This window comes from Stenella coeruleoalba (genome assembly GCF_951394435.1).
Source record: "Stenella coeruleoalba genome assembly, chromosome: 6".
Classification (NCBI taxonomy): domain Eukaryota; kingdom Metazoa; phylum Chordata; class Mammalia; order Artiodactyla; family Delphinidae; genus Stenella; species Stenella coeruleoalba.
The window spans coordinates 62,473,109-62,493,980 of NC_137151.1; the positions used below are offsets into that span (position 1 = coordinate 62,473,109).

The 20,872-nt window shown below is 34.6% G+C and overlaps 1 protein-coding gene across 1 annotated transcript in view; it reads right to left on the reverse strand.

Moving 5' to 3' along the window:
- Positions 1–650: 650 nt before the first annotated feature.
- Positions 651–20,872, reverse strand: part of LOC307187806 (sodium channel protein type 1 subunit alpha) — a 204,098-nt gene continuing 183,876 nt past the window's right edge. The window contains exons 28-34 of the mRNA XM_079924343.1: positions 13,961–14,242; positions 11,209–11,262; positions 9,549–9,690; positions 6,679–6,754; positions 6,128–6,299; positions 4,289–4,559; positions 651–2,130 (exon numbers count right to left, since the gene is read on the reverse strand). Coding sequence (XP_079780469.1) covers positions 953–2,130; positions 4,289–4,559; positions 6,128–6,299; positions 6,679–6,754; positions 9,549–9,690; positions 11,209–11,262; positions 13,961–14,242 — 2,175 coding nt within the window. The 3' untranslated portion in view covers positions 651–952. The remainder of the gene's footprint in view (positions 2,131–4,288; positions 4,560–6,127; positions 6,300–6,678; positions 6,755–9,548; positions 9,691–11,208; positions 11,263–13,960; positions 14,243–20,872) is intronic.

Sequence of the window (20,872 nt, forward strand, 5' to 3'; positions counted from 1 at the left end):
TAGCATTTCATTAACATATACACTGTCAACCTTGCTGTGCTGAAGATGGCTAAACAAAGTGCAGGATTAAGCAGAAATTTATAAAGCGTTCTTTTTGTCAATTCCGTCTTTAGGGGGGAAGCAATACTTATTCAGGTTTTTAAATACAAGAAACAGAAACATAACACTTATGACTCCAGACATTTGAGTGAAGTTTTCACCTGCTTAGATTTCATGGGCTATCCCCCCCAAAATGATATAGTTGGTCTAGGGGCTGGATTTGACAAGGTCAGCAAAGCACCTCCAATTTTCACCTAATTACCCCTCCCAGAAACATGGATGGAATTTAAGAACTCATTGTTTTCCTCGTAACTTTTTTCATGCATGATCTCTGAGTGTAGCATGCCCTCATGCAAACCACATCTCTGTGCAGATGGGAGGCCATGCAATTACCATAACCCCTGGTGGCATACCTGTTAGAGAGGTCCTTTAGTCTATTTCCCAACAGAAACCCCGTTTACAAAAATAGTCACATATAATAAACAACATATGGACTAAAAAAAAGATGAATCCACTAACAGATTTTGTAAAAATGTGACAAATGTGGCAGTCGAAATGCAAAGAGTGGATACAATTACTACACTAAAGTGTTTCATGTTAAACAACCCCCGAATTATAGATTTGCACCCCTTTGAACTGGTCCCTACAGTCTGAGTAGCCATTTTGTCTCTTGTCTTCAGCAGTGTCAGCTGGTAGTGAGAACAGTAACCTCCTGTCGAGGTCATCTTCCCTTTTCAGAGTCACAGTTTTCCGACAAGGGGTCACTGTCTGATTGTAGGCACTGACCTTAAGTAGATTTGTGTAAAAACAGTCAGTTTGGCATTGACCTCCTAAAGGAGTCCTGTTGACCAGAATACATCACCTTCACAGGCTGTAAACAATTTGTCACCCAGTGATTTTGATTTATTTTTGTTTATTTCCCTTTGGCTTTCTCATCTTTGCCTTCTTGCTCGTGTTTTTCCACGATTGGCTTTGTTACCCGATCATAGGAGGGTGGACAAGCTGCTGTGGACATGGTCAGATCAGTCTTTTCTGTAATTGAGTTTTCATTTATTCTGTCAATTACCATGTCTTCTTTTATAAGAAGATTAGCCCCACCTTTGATTTTATTTTTGTTATATGTAAATGAAGCTTGCTTTACAGTTCGCTTTAAAAGGTGGCGCCTGTATGCACGCTGAATAATAACAGCAGACACCTCCTCTTGTTTTCGTCTTAAAGTCGTAGTTATTGGCTGATAGGAAACCTTTGATGGGTTGGAAGCCATGAATCGCTCTTCCATCTGTATTCGGAGAGCATCCATCTCTCCACTCTCCCCCAGAACCCGCTTCGTAAAAGCAAATAAGATGTCAAGACAGTGGATCCGGTCCCCACTGACCATAGGCAGATCCATGGCAATGAGCTGGACTTTGTTCGGTTGTGGCAAATTGAGCGGAGGTTCAAGAGCAGCTGCAAACTGAGAGAGTTTTTCAAATTCCATGAACTGGGTGGCATTGGGATCAAACTTCTCCCAAACCTCGTAGAACATCTCAAAGTCATCCTCGCTCAGGGGCTCTGCACTTTCTTCAGTAGCAACACTGAAGTTCTCCAGGATGACAGCGATGTACATGTTCACCACGACCAGAAATGATATGATGATGTAACTGACAAAAAAGAAGATCCCCACAGATGGGTTCCCACAGTCTCCCTTAACTGAGCTGCCAGGGTTAACTTTATTAGGGTCACAATCAGGTGGTTTACTGTTGAGAATAGGTGCTAGCAATCCATCCCAGCCAGCAGAGGTGGTAATCTGGAACAGGCAGATCATGCTGTTGCCAAAGGTCTCGAAGTTGAACATGTCATCAATTCCAACCTCCCTCTTAACATAGGCGAAGTTGGACATCCCAAAGATGGCGTAGATGAACATGACCAGGAAGAGCAGGAGGCCGATGTTAAACAACGCAGGAAGGGACATCATCAAAGCAAAGAGCAGCGTGCGGATCCCCTTGGCCCCTTTGATCAGACGCAGGATTCGGCCAATCCTGGCAAGACGGATCACTCGGAACAGGGTAGGGGACACAAAATATTTCTCTATCAGCTCAGCCAGAAACATACCTATGGATAAAAGATCAGAGTATCAACCAGTGAAGAAGTTATCCATTAAAATAATACTTAAATTTCTGTTAAGGCTCCCAGGTAAAGTTCAGAGTACTGAAATTCAGTTATTTAATCTTCAATTTTATATACAGACAATACATACATATATTATAGATAAACCTTAATTTCGGCATTCAGCATTAAATTCAAGTCAGTATTTGCTGTGAACTAAATTCTGTCCACCCCCACCCCCCACCCACCCTACCACCAAATTCATACATTACAGCCCTAACCCCCCAAGGTGGTGGTATTTGGAGATAGGGCCTTTGGGAGATAATTAAATTTAGATGAGGCCATGAGGTTGGAGCCCTCATGATAGGATTAGTGCCCTTATGAGAAAAGGCAATAGAGAGCTTGCTCTCTCTTTCTCCCTGCCACCTGAGGACACAGTGAGAAGACGGCCATCTACCAACCTGGAAGAGACCTCTCACCAGAAACCCATCATGTTGGCACCTTGACTTCGACTTGTGGCCTCCAGAACTCTGAGAAAATAAGTTTCTCTTGTTTAAGCCACCCAGTCTGTGGTAATTATTACGGCAGTCCAAGGTGGCTATGACAATATTCAATTGAATAAGGATTTTATAGTACCTTTTGTCTTTGAGGGATATCTATAGACTAGTTTTAGCTTATACAAAATCCCAAGACTGAATCTAAAAAAACAAATTAAAAATTCTCAAGTCCGTCTTAAGAGCAGTAGCCAACAGTATACGTACACGTTTATAAGAATTCAATGATTTTTTTCTGAAAATGCCAAATCATATATACCCTCTATTCAGTCCTTCCCCATCTAAAAGTATCTGCAGTTTTTAATGCTGTTTTCATCTCTCCATGAACTTGATGCTTCCCGAAGCTTCTACTATAATATTCATATATATATATATATATGTAATACATATATATATGTATATATATGGTCTGGTGCACTTCTAAAAGGGTTTAAGCTGATGCTGTTTCTGGTTTCCTGTGTCTGACACTGGTCTCTCAGCTCTCTTCCTTAAAGCTTCTTTCTCCATTTGCCTTTAAAATAATGAAATAGTGATTGAGCTGAAAAAGATCTCAAGAAATTAAGTACCTTTGAGTTACACTACCTCATTCTGTAAAGAGTAAGTAAGCATGTGTGTGTGTGTGTGTGTGTGTGTGTGTGTGTGTGTGTGTATGAGTGAGAGAGAGGGAAAGAGAGTGAAAGAGAGGTGAATACAACTAAGTACCCTATCCACAACTAATTATACCACAGATTACTGTGGGAATCAAAGGCTACATACAACATATGAGTTGGATAGAAAATCAACTTCTTCAGAGGGAGGAATGGCATAAAAATCTGCCTAACGGAGGCACCCCCTATTGGATGGTAAAATATTGACCCAATCATATTATTATCTGGTTTAGGAAAGAATGAATACTTCAGGCCCACAGGCAGACTTCTTCACTTCACTGGAGCTAGAGTTGTATCTTGAATGAGATGAGCTATGGGTCACGTGACTTGTTTAACATTCCAGGCTTTGAAGTGTATGACTGATGAAATGATGTTCCATGCCACATCACTTCTTTTGTGCATCATTACTATAAATTTCAAGGTAATCTACAAAATATCCCATACCCTGCATTAAAGAACTTACCATCTGCAATTGCTGACATTTTGTTCTTAGCTTTATTCTCTTTTCACTCTATGCTCTTCCTTATTTGCCACCAGCTTCCACTCCTGTATACATGCTAATGACTCTGTGTCTATGTCTCTGATGCACTGTCTCTCCTGAGTACCAGACTAAATTTCTAGTCCTCTCTTCAACAGAGCCATTTAGATATTGTATAGACTATTCAATCTCAACAAGTCAAAAACATTTCAATCTTAGTTAACAGCAGATTTCTAGTTCAAATCAATGAGACTTTGGTATATTGACAAATAATATACCTAGTCTAAAATGCACAGAATAGGATACAATACTCTATGCATAGCAGGAGCCTCATTTTGTAAGAAAGAGAAACACACCAGTATGACATACATCAAAATTTTCACAGTGGTTTTCTCTGAGTGATCAGATAACCTCTAATTTAAACTTGATTAGTCTAACTTTTACTCTTATTGAGCTGAACTTAAGAGACCTGAAATAATTCTTACCTACAATGGAGAGAATGACAACCACAAAATCAAAAATATTCCAGCCTATGGTAAAATAATAATGGCGGAGGGAGATGAGCTTCAGCACACATTCTCCAGTGAACAGCACAATGAACACCAGGTTGATACGTGACAAAATGCTAGTCACATATTCACTCTGATCGTCAGTTTCCACCATCATTGTGACCATGTTGAGACAGATGAGAATCATGATGCTTATGTCAAAAACTTGTCTGGTTACGAAGTCAAAGACCATTCCTTGAAATTTGTTCTGTAGAGAATCAGAAATGCTTTTAGCAACAGAGGTGTTTTCCTGTACACATTAGCTTCTACATAAGTATTTTCTGCACTAACTGACTGTCTAGTATTATACCTAGGAACCACTGGCCCTGAATTTTGTAAAAGATGGTTTATAGCACATTGTTCTTTAATTTAGTTACCTAAATTGCTATTTACCAAAATGTATTCCACAGAATAACAATCCCTTGTCAAAAGGGGATTTTTGATAAGAAACACTGCATACTATACGCTTCTCTGAGAGGCACAAAATGCATATTGATGTATTAAAATTATGAGAAGTTAAGAAACCTGCTTAATTTTGTTATACCAGAATTTCCCATGATCAGTTGGACCATGAAGCAGTTTCAAAATATAGTATCTAATAACATTCCATTTGCCTTATTCTCAAAGAATTGTTAGAGGGAACTTGTCATTTTCATGACACACCTATAACATTATGCATTTAAAGTCCATGTGTGGCAATACTGATGCTCTTCCAGCAACCAGTCTTTGCTGACATTGTCACACACAGAATGCTGAGTCTACACAGGGATAATCAGGCCAGAATGACATTCCTTATGCTTTGATGTCACAAATTCATGTCCCTTGTCACTGATCGATGGTTCTGCTCCCTGGTTCTGCCACTGTCATTCACTACAGGCCATTGTCTGGCCCATTTCCCTAGGCCACTGAGGAAGTTTGAGGACATCGTCTATCTTACATTTTTCCTACACATAGTTGACTCATTTTTACTTCCAGTGTTAAGGCTTAACAGAGGACAGTATATGTTTTTCATCATTCTCAAGAAGGCAAGTGTTGGCTAGCACAATATGAATATTCACTAGCATTTTATTCCCTAAAGCACCCCAGGAGTTGTTTTAACCTCACAGGTCATCATCATAAAAATCAGTACAATGTGGGATAAGGCTCCTCCATTTCATGGCAGTTGTCTCATTGGTTCATCATGGAAACATGACATTGGGTTATTTATCATCATGAATTGTACTTATTGACTCTGACCTCTGTAGACATTAGTAATTTCTAACTTTATAGCCTTATATATGAATGTTAGATACTAGAAGTCTTTCCTTCTCCAAAACAACTGGTACCTCTAATGAAAAATAAAATGGAAGTAAGGTGTTATTTCACTCAACAATTCATCAACTTGTTAATCTATCAGAAAACTGCATGTTTTTTAACCCCATTCAAGATTACTCTTCTAACATTCTTGAGTTATATGATCAAATTCCTTGTGCATATCACACTGCCTATGTGTCCTTTGCCATTTTTTTTTCCCTTTTCCATTTTGTTTGGATTCTAGTTGTGTAATTCTAAATGGCTTGAAGATAAGGGTGCATTTTCTGTTTCTTCTTTTTCCTTTTGGTCTCTCCCTTTAAAAAATAATTTTTACCATTACCATAAAAGGTATGAATTAATGATGCTCTAAAAGTGGGAGAAATCTTTGCTGCTCGAAACGTTAGCTGCTATCTCTTCTGTGAGAAAACCCATGCTAGTTTTGTTTTTATATTTTTTTCCCCCATATCATTTGATATTTCTTACCCCTGGTCGAGGTATAGGCTTTTGAGGCTTTTTTGATCCTAATTTTTTCATTGCATTATAGTATTTCTTCTGTTCTTCTGTCATAAAGATGTCTTGACCTCCAAAGTATAGAAAAGAAAAATCAAAACTGGTTAAAACTGTGTCCCTTTGTACATAGTTTTTTAACATTAAACTTAAAATAGGAAAGGGACAGTTAAAAAAGGAAATGCAAAATTCAACCAATTAGCATAATTATGCCTGGGATTTTAAATTTGAAAAATTAAAACTAATTTTTAGATACTATAATCTTATTTATTGCCCACAATCATCCAAAATTGACTTTATTGTTTTCACTATTATTTTATGGAGGAAAAATTCCCAGAATCTGAGAGGTTAAGTATTTTACCCAAGACCGTAAACTCAGGAAGTAGTACAATTTGATTCACTGAGACACTAAATACATGGTTCCTTTCACTACACACACTGCCTTTCAGAAGGTAAAGACAATGATTTTCTTATTCATATGTAGCAAAGAGTTAGAGTAGGTATATTGCATGATGGTTTAGAGTTACTCACAAAAAGCCACTTTCACTCTGCCAAGAACTGGAGCAAAAGGATGGAAAGGAAACTGGCCAAGTCGGTAGATGACTTAGGGGAAAAGTCAGAGGTCATACGTATGGCAGGTATGTGGTATGATAGGCCAGTAGGTACAGAGGATTAGACCTCAGGCTAATAAGTGAAACGAAATAGCTTGATAATGACAACGGAGTAATATCAGTAATAATAAAGGGGGCTAAGGGACAGAAATGATCCATAAGTGAAAGAGTCTCATCCAATGAAAGCACTCATATAATAAGAAAACAGACTGAGCAAGTGAGATGAAGGATCAGTACAAAAAGGAAGAAAAATAAATGGCAAAAATAAAGGCCTCAAAAACATATTCAAACCTACTAGTCATAAAAGACATGAAAATTAAATACAATTTTCATTTTTCAAATATCAAGTACCAAAAAACAGAGAGAATGTTTGATGCCAGTGAAACAGCAGTGACCTGAGCACATCTATATGCTTTTTCTTTTTTTTTAACATCTACATTGGAGTATAATTGCTTTACAATGGTATGTTAATTTCTGCTTTATAACAAAGTGAATCAGTTACACATATACATATGTTCCCATATCTCTTCCCTCTTGCGTCTCCCTCCCACCCTCCCTATCCCACCCCTCTGGGTGGTCACAAAGCACCGAGCTGATCTCCCTGTGCTATGCGGCTGCTTCCCACTAGCTATCTATTTTACGTTGGGTAGTGTACATATGTCCATGCCACTCTCTCACTTTGTCACAGATTACCCTTCCCCCTCCCCATATCCTCAAATCCATTCTCTAGTAGGTGTGTGTCTTTATTCCCGTCTTACCCCTAGGTTCTTCATGACCCTGTTTTTTTTCTTAGATTCCATATATATGTGTTAGCATACTGTATTTGTTTTTCTCTTTCTGACTTACTTCACTCTGTACAACAGACTCTAGGTTCATCCACCTCACTACAAATAACTCAATTTCGTTTCTTTTTATGGCTGAATAATATTCCATTGTATATATGTGCCACATCTTCTTTATCCATTCATCCGACGATGGACACTTAGGTTGATTCCATGTCCTGGCTATTGTAAATAATGCTGCAGTGAACATTGTGGTATATGACTCTTCTGGAATTATGGTTTTCTCAGGGTATATGCCCAGTAGTGGGATTGCTGGGTTGTATGGTAGTTCTATTTTTAGTTTTTTAAGGAACCTCCATACTGTTCTCCACGGTGGCTGTATCAATTTACATTCCCACCAACGCTGCAAGTGTTCCCTTTTCTCCACACCCTCTCCAGCATTTATTGTTTCTAGATTTTTTGATGATGGCCATTCTGACTGGTGTGAGATGATATCTCATTGTAGTTTGGATTTGCATTTCTCTAATGATTAATGATGTTGAGCATTCTTTCATGTTCTTGTTGGCAATCTGTATATCTTCTTTGGAGAAATGTCTATTTAGGTCTTCTGCCCATTTTTGGATTGGGTTGTTTGTTTTTTTGATATTGAGCTGCATGAGCTGTTTGTAAATTTTGGAGATTAATCCTTTGTCAGTTGCTACATTTGCAAATATTTTCTCTCATTCTGAGGGTTGTCTTTTGGTCTTGTTTATGGTTTCCTTTGCTGTGCAAAAGCTTTTAAGTTTCATTAGGTCCCATTTGTTTATTTTTGTTTTTATTTCCATTTCTCTAGGAGGTGGGTCAAAAAGGATCTTGCTGTGATTTCTGTCGTAGTGTTCTGCCTATGTTTTCCTCTAAGAGTTTGATAGTGTCTGGCCTTACATTTAGGTCTTTAATCCATTTTGAGTTTATTTTTGTGTATGGTGTTAGGGAGGATTCTAATTTCATACTTTTACATATACCTGTCCAGTTTTCCCAGCACCACTTATTGGGAGTATGAGTGGGCATGTTACCTGGGGAAAGCAAAACACTTTACTCTTGGAATTTATCTTAAACAAATCATTAAAGGCTCAAATGTTTTCGGCACAAAGACTTTTGACCAGGCACTATTTAAATTATTAAAGATTAGAAACAACCTAAATCATCAATCTATTGGAAAATGGTTAAGAAAATTATGATAATATGTATATGACGACTTAACAAAATGGGAAAATACTTATGTTAACTCAAAAAATTTATAATTATAGACCAAATAATTTCAATAACAAGGATATGTGTAGAAAAAGTTTGAACAGAAAAACATAAAATGTGAATACTGGTTACTCCTGAGTAATGATATTTCTTCACTTTCTGTGTTTTTGATAATATGCATATATAACTGGGATGATAAAATGGGCTTCATAAGTGATAATAATTAATAAAGAACTGTTCAATTCAAGGCTGGAACTGATAGTTTGTAATTAACATCAGGGAGAATGAAGTGGGAATACATAAAACGAGCCAAAAAAGAATTAAAAAATGTGAAAAGAAACACTAGAAGAAGCTTACCTCTCATGCCTAATTTACTGCAAAGATTTTAAACGTTTTTGCTGGAAAATATATTTCAAAGAGGTTAAGTTGTAAAGATAAAACAACAGGTTGACTCTGGGAAACAGGTGTATGCCTGGGTTCTCTCCTAGTTCTTTTTTTTAATTATTCTTTTTCAAAAGAAAAAATGTGGTACCTGAGTATTTTTTCTTTAAAGAGGAGAGAGATTTTGTGAACCTATGCACAGGAGAATGGAATACACTCCTTCTTGGCTTTTTATACCATGAAAGACATGGGCAGTGAATGGCAGAGGGGGAGGATGCAAAAATAGATTTTAATATATAATCCCATTTGGTTTCTGAGTTAAAGTACTCATTTGGTGTTGAAAACCCTTCAAATAATTTATTACCTCAGTGGGAGAGAAAATATTAGAAATACTTATCTTCTTCTTTTGCTGGTTGAAATTATCTATGATGACACCAATAAACAGGTTCAAGGTGAAGAAGGACCCAAAGATGATGAAAATAACAAAGTAAAGATACATGTATAGACTTTCCTCATACTTAGGCTGGAGTTCCACCTACAAAAGGAGAATATTTTGTAAGATATTACAATACATTTGATGCTGGTAGTCACTGGTGTTTTTCATGAGAATAGAAAAGAAAATTTCTAGTAACACTTAAGCAGTACTTTTCTTTATTTCCTCTAAATCAGCTACCTCTAAAAAATAAATCTCTGAAATTAGCCTTTAGGATAATTTTTTATGTGAAAAACAGAGTGTTCTCATGTGAAAAATACAGTATGATGATTTTGAAATGTATTTTTTTCTAACTATAAATACAACTAATATCTTGCCATTTGGACAGTAGTGTACTAAATTTGGGAATTTTTAAGGTATTGCATTTTAATAATTTAAAAATTAATAGCGAAAAAATTTTACATCAGTAAATATGCATAGACTATTTCAATGATTATTTTAGAAATAATCATTCCTGATGCATGAATTTATTTAGCAAATAAGAATTGAGTTACTTATTTCGATGTTTGGCATCCTGCCTATAACATTATAACATTCATTGAATTTTTCAGATTGAGTAGACATAATTGGACATGCTATCTGCTAAATCCTCAACTGATAATTTAATCTCTAGATTGTACTCATAATAAATAAGCATTTGAGCTTTTACTTAGCACTTAGTAAAGAAGTAAAGGAGTCACTATAGATAGTACCCTAATAGATTCATGTCCTCCTAAAGATAACAGAGTTAAAAACCAACCAAACGCACAAAACAAACACAATAAGTAACAAAGTGAAATAACTCATCTCTGGAGGATATCAAGAAAGTACTCAACATAAAACTAAAGCCACTTATGGGAAATGCACATCAAGAAAGATAAAAGTGTGCTTATCAGATCAGTTTAAAGATTCCAGGGGTAAAGTTCATTCTTCATGATTATAGAAGATGGGACTTCAGAATGGAAAGATAAAGAGAAAATACTAAATTTTACAAATTTTGAAGAGCAGAGTTGGAATGAGCATGGATTTCAGTTCTCTTCTTGAAGCCTGAAAAAGACTATTGTAGGATAAATCAAAAAAGTAGGTCTTAGGTGATAGAAACTTAAAGGAAACTGTTGATCACAGAAATGATAACAGTCTCTGTAAAGGCTCCAGTAAGTTTATGGATGCTATAATCATATAAAAGAATGGATTTTAAAGTGACTATTACAGAAATCTAATTCTTGTCTAATGTGGAGGGTAAACTACTGATGGTAACCATGTATTTCTTCACATTTGCTCCAGCATGCCAATATTATTATTGATTATATAATTGGTAGATTAAAAGGAAACAAAATAGAAAAGTAGTTAATAGATGGATATTTGTTGGTTATTAAATATACTCATGTGTTACATTAGTTTGACTTCCATTTTGATAAATCTTACTAAGATCTTTCTGATAAATATTTGAGTATTAACTTGAGTCATACTTTTCCCTTTTTAAAAATTCATTGTAGAATCATTCCATTTAGCTGATATGCTCTGTTAATTTTAGTGCCTAATCAATATTGTGAAAAGACTTAGGATGTAAAGAATACTTACATTTCTGGAATCAACTGCTGCATACATTATATCCATCCATCCCTTAAATGTGGCCTATTAAAAAGGACATGCATGTTTTACTTTGGAGTAAAGATAATTCAGACCTGATGTTTAATAAATATTCTTCCTGATATATTTCTTTAAAAGGAACATTTTTAAAAGACATCTCAAAACAAATTTTACATGGATTTTGGACCAACAATATCTCAGTAAGTCTCTTCATTTCTAGACCATATAATAAACAGAGTGGTCATTTGATATATCTTCCTGCTTGATAACCAACTCACAAATACTTCTCAGTTCTTTTCTTTTATTATTTTTTAACATCTTTATTGGAGTATAATTGCTTTACAATGGTGTGTTAGTTTCTGCTTTATAACAAAGTGAATAAGTTATACATATACATATGTTCCCATATCTCTTCCCTCTTGCATCTCCCTCCCTTCCAATCATGCAATATAAAGTGCTATCAAGATTTGGCGGAATACTTTTAGAAAGCTTTACAAATGCCAACACATTTGGCAATGTTTGTAGCAGCAAAACAACTACAACTTAGACCTGACGATCATCCACTAAAATCTATCTACAAGGTGAAAAAGCGACTGAAAGTTTATGATTTCTCTTGATTGTAACACTCTAAGGATCATACAGGTATACAAAAAGTCAGTTGCAACTAACATTTTAAGAATTTTAAAGCATAACATCTAGAAATAATCCTATATTCCACTTTCTTCTCTGTAATTTTTTAAAATAATACTCCTTTTTTTTTTTTTTCTGTTTGTTTGTTTTGTTTTGTTTTTGGGGTTTTTTTTTGGCCATGCCACATGGCATGTGGGATATTAGTTCCCCAACCAGGGATTGAACCCTCGCCACCTGCGTTGGAAGCGCGGAGTCTTAACCACTGGACCGCCAGGGAGTCCCTCTTTGTAATTTTTGATGAGAGTGAGTTAAGTGAAAGTGAAAAATAGTACACTTGGTATTCCAAGTGTAATAGCTTACAGTAATTTGTTACTTGCCCTAGGACATAAATTTTGAGCCCTACGGGCCTGAGAGGATTATTCCTTAGTGAGCAAATCTAGCAAAAAGCTTTCAGCACCTGTATCTCAACACATCTTTGTTTTTATAACACTAACACTTGTGAAGTGGTAGATGTCATGGGAAGAAAGCCAAGTAAGGGTGGTTGTGATGGCAGTGAAGAGAAAGTAAAGTTTTTTAGCTAGAAAATAGAACTTATTTGTGTATCAAAGAGGGAAATGTTGAATGTGTCAATGGCTGAGGTCAATGATAGAACAAGTTCATCACACACTAGGTACAGGAACAGAAAAAAGTGATTCAAGGAACCATTTCAATGAATTGCTAATCAACAGAGAGATGATTCTGTATAAAGCCAAGAATAAATCAGTACTTCAGTAGCAGAATTTATTTAATGGCTTCATACAGGATCTTTACCCCTTGTTTAGCATTTTAAGGGACTGCTTGAAATTTTCAATTTTTCTTTCTCAATTTTATGGAGGAAGTGATATAAATTAGTGATATTTACAAGTGTGGTTATTAGTTAAGCGTTAGGATAAGGGCCCAAGGAAATATCATCATGTGTCTACGCTAATATTTAAAGAAATCATACTTGCCAGATTATAAAAATCTCTATTTTAATTGCATAAGCGTTCAGAGTAAGTCAGAAACATCTACAAGAGAAATAAGAATTTCTAACAAGAAGGTGGAAAGAACTTGTAAAATAATCACAGTACTGACACCTCTGAAAGAGATGCACGAGGATTTTGACCAGTCCAGGTTTGTTTGCTTAATCTCCTGGCTGAACAACTGAAAACACAACCCTGGTGAAACAAAATAGATTTCTTCCCTAAAGACTCTGCAGAACCACAGGAAAGAACTTACGCAGTTTTTTTTTTTTTTAAGATGAGTTTTCAGTGGCCAAAATAGAACAGTATTTTTACAATGTTTTTCAAACGACCTAGACTGTTTTTACCCACTGCTCTCTTGTGATGCAGCTGCAGTCAGAAGCAGCATCAAATGAAAATGTTTAAGAGGCCACCATCTTTTACATTTTTATAAATTGTGAACTATGTTTCAGGCTTAAAGACCCAGTAGTGAAAACATCAATATTTAGAGAAAAAAAAAAAGACTTAAGTAATTGTACTGAAGGACATTTGGGGTGAGACAACAGCTGCTTGTGTTTGATTTCTGTGTCTGAGTGTTACCTGGTATTATTTCATTTTGCTATGAGGATCTAAACCTAAAACCTAAATATCATTCCCCAATCTTCAATCCAAATGATACAATTCAGTAGCAGTTAATTTAATTCCCACCAATTTGTTACAATCCAATCAGGTGTGTTAAGGGTGTATGTTTGCGGGGAGGGGGTGATCCATCAGTGAAACAAGCTTTCCAATTGCAATAGGAAAAATAACAGCAAATTTATTGATTTATTAATCAACTTGTTCACATGGGAAGAGAGAGTAATATGAGAAGAAAAAAAGACCTTTGGAAAGAACTAAAATACCTGGCCACTATCAACTAAAATACCTGGCCACTATCAACTACGTCTGCACTGTTTAAATATACTGACACTTCCACCCATCTGGGCTCATGAACTTGTACTAATAAACCAAAATTAGAAAAAAGGAAATACGTTATAAAATTTCTTCTTAGTAACTAAATAATAGCTGTATATCATTACTTTGTTATTATTCCAAACAATAAACACATTTCAGAGAAAAGAGTGTTCACTTACAACTTGAAGCAAAGAGAGATACCCAAATCCTACATTATCAAAGTTTACTTTCACATTTTTCCATCGGGCAGTCTCATTTCTTTCTATTAGTATTAGGCAATCAGAATGATTATTCACTTCGCTGATGTCAAACATGTCACCAGTTGTGGTGTTAACACAGTGGTAGAATTTGCCAGCAAACAAATTTACGCCCATGATGCTGAAAATTAGCCAGAATATAAGACAAACCAGAAGCACATTCATGATGGATGGAATTGCTCCTAAAAGGGCATTCACAACCACCTAATACACAAATGGAAAAAAAGAATAGTCAGAATTCTTGTTGGTTAAAAGAAAAGACATTCCCCTAGTAATCTTTAGTCATTCTTTTTTTTTTTTTACTATCAAGATTATTCTAAGATATTTAAAAGCAAAGTAAAAATGTCTTAAAATGAAATACATTCTTTCATAAGCAATACATTTAGGGAAATGAATTTAGATAATATATCAAAGATAAAAAAGATTTTAAAAAGAGAGGAGAAGTACTGAAAAGTTAAAGGGAAAACAAAATCAGAGGAATTTGCTGTCGGATGAAGTCAGAAAAGTTTTTATTAGAAAAAGTAAGAATTCCTAACAGAGAAAATTAACTCATTAAAAAAGGCAGTATATTAAAGAATGAAACTAAAATGTTGGGACAAGAGTTGATTTGATTGATATATTTTACTAAACTAAAAATTCAGATGTATAAATATAAAAAATTATTAAATACCTAATATAATTTTGTCCTTAATTATTCATGCATTGCTATGACTAATAATAATTTTTGCATAAGAAGCAAGACAATTTAGCATTATGTATTTCATTAGATCATCACATCGTTTATTTCAAGCTCCAGTCATATCAGTTGTTTCATTTACTGAGTTTAATTTGATAAACTTATTTTAAATGAAACATAGTAGAAATCAGTTTCTTAGGAAAATAAGAAAAGGAGGGATGCCATTTTGGGGATGATAGCTCCTAAATCTGATGTGATTATATCAAGTTCTGTGCTAAATAATTAGCTACTTTTTTCTTTAATGGAAGCATTTTTGCCCCTCTTATCTTTATTCCTGGACCACAAATTAAAACTCTGAGTTTTTAGCAACACTGTAGGGAGGACTGTCCTTGCTTCCTTCTCTACAGTTCCCATTGGAGATGCACATGAGTAGCTAAGAGAGAGATAAACACAGGCCCTAAAATGCTCCTAAGTGGCAGATGATGCCTCAGACTTGAACATTCATAGCTAAGTTGAATTCTACCTGTGTACCTCTATGATTCTTGTCGATCTGAAAGTGGGCCAAAGGCAATAATAAAACCATTAATGACAAAGAGGGGAATGAGAATGAAAAAGTGAAGTCAGTTGAATTATCTAGGCAGATCCAGATGATGTGAGCTATGCAGCCTACCAAGCTGACACATGGTACCTCACGTTTATCTCATGTGGCCGTCTGCATTAAGACAACTGAATGAATAAGTCTTTATTTTATACTTCACTTTAAATGTGTGGATACACTTAGATTTCTTTGGATTCAAGATATGAAAGCTGAAATCAAGTTATTATTTATTTCCCTCCTTTTCCAAACATTTTGCCTACCAGCCAGATTAAAAAGCTTTTTCTACTGTGTATACACAAAGCACATGTTAAAATGCATATTTTTTTTGTTTGTTTTTTTTTACCTACAACACCCAATTTAGCCCATGAGCAGAACACTGGCTACCTACACCTATTTCTTGAATTCTTTTCCCATCAATCTGTAGGTCTCACACTTTTTTCTTCCAAACCTTTCTCACCTCTATCACTTCTCCATTTTCATGATCGCCACCCTAGTTCTGACATCTGTTAGTACATACTTGTACCATTTTCAGAGTCTTCCAATTTCCTCCTTCCTTTCATTCATATAAGATGAATTCATCTCCGACTCTCATTTAAAATTATTTAATGGCTTCCCACTGATTATCAAACATCTTCCTTACCTTGATGTTCAAATCACTTCTCAATCTGCATTTCTAGTTTTAACTTCCCTAGCCACCTAGCCTTCACGCCAATCCAACTAATGTAATTACCATGTGCTAATAACATTACCAGAGAACTGAGATGCCCTTTCCTTTGAAATTCCATGTCCACTACCTCCCCTTCTGAAACACTCTCCTCACAAGCTGTAGTTCAAGCAGCACTTCTGTCATGGAGCCTCACTTCACCTCTCAGTTTAGCCTCCAAAAGAGAGATGAGTGTTTCCTCTTTTGAATTCAAAAATCAGAATTCCAGCACTGGACAGGACTATAGAGATACTTTACTACTGCATTCTCATTTGGCAAATGAGAAGAATGAGCTAAGCTAGGTTAAGTTCAGAATGTAGACTAGAAATGGCATCTAGTGCTTCTTCTACTCGACCTCACTAATTTTCCTTAGAGTCACTCGTACTTATCCGGTACCCAGATTGCTCTGTGTTAGAGTTAATGAATGGCATTCCCATAATCTTGACAGATGGTAGCCTTTTTTTTTTTTAATTTAAGATGAAAAAATATATTTGTGAATTCTCCAAGGCTTTGAGTGCCTTGAATACAGGAATATAGCAGGTGCTTTGAATACAGGACTACAAAAATGGTGATTGAATGAATGAATGAAGTAAAGGTTAGCTTAGCATTTATTGATCAAAATATAATTTTTAAATGCTATTTCTGGATATGGGATGAGAATAAAGAGCTGAACACAAAATAATTTGGGGTTAGCTAATAAATCTGAGGGGTTTCTTTTGAAACTGGGGATTGGATTTGCACTAAAATTAACTCTATGTAATTCATGATATAAGCAGCAGTGCCTTTCAAGGAACATTTACAATGGTTGGCATACATTTGGCCCAGAGAAAACGTTTATTTTTATGAAGATAAAAGGATTTACTATACAAAGGTCCATTCATATTTAAAATCTCATTAAATTAGGCAATGAAGGATGAGAGAAAGGATTGTCTTTTCCCAAGAGCCCCAAGCCCTTCCTTGGTTCAGCACAGAGGGAGGGGTATTAACTCCTTTCTGGCTCTAGGGAACTGCAGTAATTGGTTCCCAGGTGGTGAAGGCACTAGACAGAACTGGACTAAACAAGTTGGAAAGAACAAATTGAAGTTTCAGGCTGCATAAAAGGAGGTTCTAAGAAAGGAACTATCTTAATGAATTAATACTAGAGGTTGCTTCTCACAAATGTTTTGCAAAACATCATCAAAATAGAATTTCTGTATTCTAGCACACAACTCACTCCTACAGAAACTCTTTCTGTTTCTGGTTCATTATCTGCTTTTTAAGTAAATCAACATGAAATGAGGGATTGACAAATATGCAAATTAATGTTGGGAATTTTGATACATGCAGAAATGTCCTCTTGTCTGAATGAACTGTCTTTGAACTTCAAATCAATACTACTCATGGATTGCAATGTTTCTTTAATCAAAATACTGAAAAACTATGTGAATAAAAATCAAAAGTAGGCAAAGTAGAAATCACACATTTTAAAGTATGAAGAAGAGTAATAGTATCTTTTTTAAATCTAATGTCTGCATTTGTGTTATGGGATTTAATTACGGTAATTATTTTTGAAAGATATGTTACATTAATTATCCAAACAAAAATTCCAACTTTTTCTCTCCCTCAAAAATAAAAACTGTCCTCCTTGCACATTATTCCCAAACTTTAAGAATAAACAAAATGTAGATTCATTTTTATTTATGTTTTCACTATGATATTTTCTAAGATACTAAAAGGTTAGTTGGGAGTGACGTAGTCTATGAAGTAAGTTTATGCATTAAATTCTATCTTAATACACATAATAAGATGTTTTATTTCTAGGTGGGTGTTGTAGTCTGTACAATTCAAATAAGTGGGTCCTTTCATATTTACTTTATTTAAAACACAAATCACATGTGCTTACTCAACTCTATCTTAATATATTTTTGCTTTGTTACATTTGAAAAATAACCCCTATAAACTTACACTTAATAAAGCATGAGAATGATCACACAATCAATACCAGTTTTATGAAACCTGGAATACTGCACCCTAGCATCTGCTCACACATGTCAACAGGCAAGGAAGCCACTGCCGGTATCTTGATGTCAATTTTCAGGCCCCGGACCAAAGTAGAAAATAGCAAGTGTTCTTTTAAATGCCTCAAACAGCATCATCATCTTGATAAGTTAAAAACTTCACGCAACCATTCTAAACCAGGGTCCCCCACCCTCACCAATCAGATAATCTCCCCATAAATGGATAACTCAGTATACACACATCTAAATCATATTGAGTGAAACTTAATAAAGATATCAGCAGTTGAGGTTCAAATCCACAGAGCGTAAATTCACAAAAGGTATTTTTCTCAAAAGAAAATTTAAGACAATTGAAAATAGGGGATTAGAATGTAAATACTGTATTTTCCTTACTGTGGTGTGATAGTACCCTTCCCAAGCCCTCCCTCATCCCACTAACACAAAGTCACAGTGAAAGGATGAAAGGAAGCAAAAGGGGTAATACAGTACCCATAATAAAGGGCTGAGGGGCGGAACCAGCGCTCCACCCCATCCAAGTTGGAGCAAGATTATCCTATATAAAATAGAAATATATAGTTTGTTATTAGTTAGAAATCTGATATGACAGAACATTTGGTGTTACTTTTTGTATATGATGCTCTCTGTCTGTTTACCTATCAATCAAGGCTTGAGTTCTTTTGAAAAAGAAGGTATTTAAGATTTCCTAGACAAGGAAATTAAAAATACAAAATTTATTTTACTTAAGTTATCCATGACATCAATTCACTCAGTTCAATTTTACAAGTTGAAAATTTGGACTGGAAATTTGAAATACAATAAATGTTTCAAAGCTGTCAGCCAGAAATGTGCATAGAACATGCAAAACATAAAGGGCAGAGTGATGATAATTTATTTCTTACTTTCTAACTTCTTATCAAGCACTGTACAACATGCTTTATTTGGTAATGTTGCACTAAAGCACATGCTTTGAAGAAGTGACAAAACAAAAATAAAATGAGCCTGATTTACGCTTTCACATAGCTATTGTGATTTTATGCTGCTAGGGAAAAGAATAAAATGAGAGTTTCTGAATATATTCAAAGCTAACTTCCCAATTATAATCATCATTATTATTTCCATCCTCACCATCATCCATGATTATATTGTTTACAAAGTCAAAAATTCCAAATACCAGAAACAAAGAAACAAAAATAGAATCAATAATCAGGTTATTTTGTCTCTACAATGCCAAATACATGTTGAAATCATCAGCCATTTTAGGGTTGTATATATGCTGTCATTAAGAGGCAAGGACCATATTCATAAATCTGACAACTTAAACGATTAGTTCATCTCCTATCAGCATCTATAAGGATTTTGTTTTGAAAACTCCAAGTTTCAAAAATTAGCCTCTCCTTATAATATAAAAAGCATTATTGATCAAAATTATAGATAAGGTTATTTCTGTAAAAATTAAAGGCCCACAGGGTCAATGCTGTTATGGAAATAAGGTGCTAAATATGAAAATATCTGGTCATTTGACTCATGGATATAATAAACTTCCAAAAGGTCAAATTTGAAATAATTACAACAGCTCCAAATGTTTAGCATTGTTCAGATTTCGAAAACTTTTCGAACGTATTACTTTGATTCAGCAGAATCAATCAAATGTTTTCAAAAAAAATCAAAAAATGTTTAAGTAGAATGTATAAAAATTATATTTTTCTCCAGAACTGAAACTACCAGTCTAAAACAAAAGTGACATTTTAATTGGAAAATAAACTTAATTTTCACATATCCTGAAGAGAATTTCCAATAACATTTTAGTAAGCTTTGAGGATCTCTGTGAGAAAGAAAATAAGACCGTATTATATTGTGTTAAATTGTTTCTAGTGAGGAAACATTTTTTATATATGTTAGGGAAATTGCAGAAGTCTTCAATTGAAGATTTCATAAGATAGTCTTATGTTCTTAAAAGGTGACATTTATAATAAATTTTATTTTAGAAGAACACATAAGGCTATCAACAAACTAGAAAATGCAAATGCAAGTCTGCAATACAGCTTTGTTCCTATAAACATAACGAAATCTTAGGCAGCAAAAGAGCAATGATTTTTCTGTTGGAATCACACTTAGTTCAGCAGCTTTGTTTTAGTAAAAGGAAATTTGATTAAAACAAAGAAACTAAATTTTTATGTTATACATCTTATAGATTAATGCTTCATATTTTTAAAAAGACATGGAAAATAACAAGTCAATAATGACAAATTTTTTAATGTGTTATGAATCATAGGGAATGCTGTAATATTTCCTTAAAAGGAGTAATATAAAATTTTCTGTGACTCATATAAATGATAGTTAAGTTATGGTTAATTTATGAATCATCTATGGTAATGGGTCAAAATTATATTTTCTATTATGTTATAAAAGTTTAAATTCATTTTCATGAAAAATTGTGTAGATTTATATATAATCTTTAAGGTGAGACTGCTATTTATATAAATTAAGAAGATTAATGTAGTTATAAATTGAAGCTATATTAACATAACAAAAAACTTTAAAAATTCAGTTAATATTTAATATCTACCCTTGAATACATTCAAATAACGCAAACTTTGGCATTGTACAGACACAATTTTGACAATTAAAAATTTTTTTCCTTTACACTTACATTTAGGCACATGTATGATTCATATTGTTTTCAATAAAACTCATTAAGTACAGCTTAGACCACCACAAATGAGAAGCACATGATGTAGAATTCACTTTAGTTGATTATTATCATCATCATTACACATAGTGCTTTAATAGTGCATCTGTTTTTTTGTGTACAGGTTTGTAAGGAAACTCCCAAAATGGATTAGGAAATAAAGTCATTTTA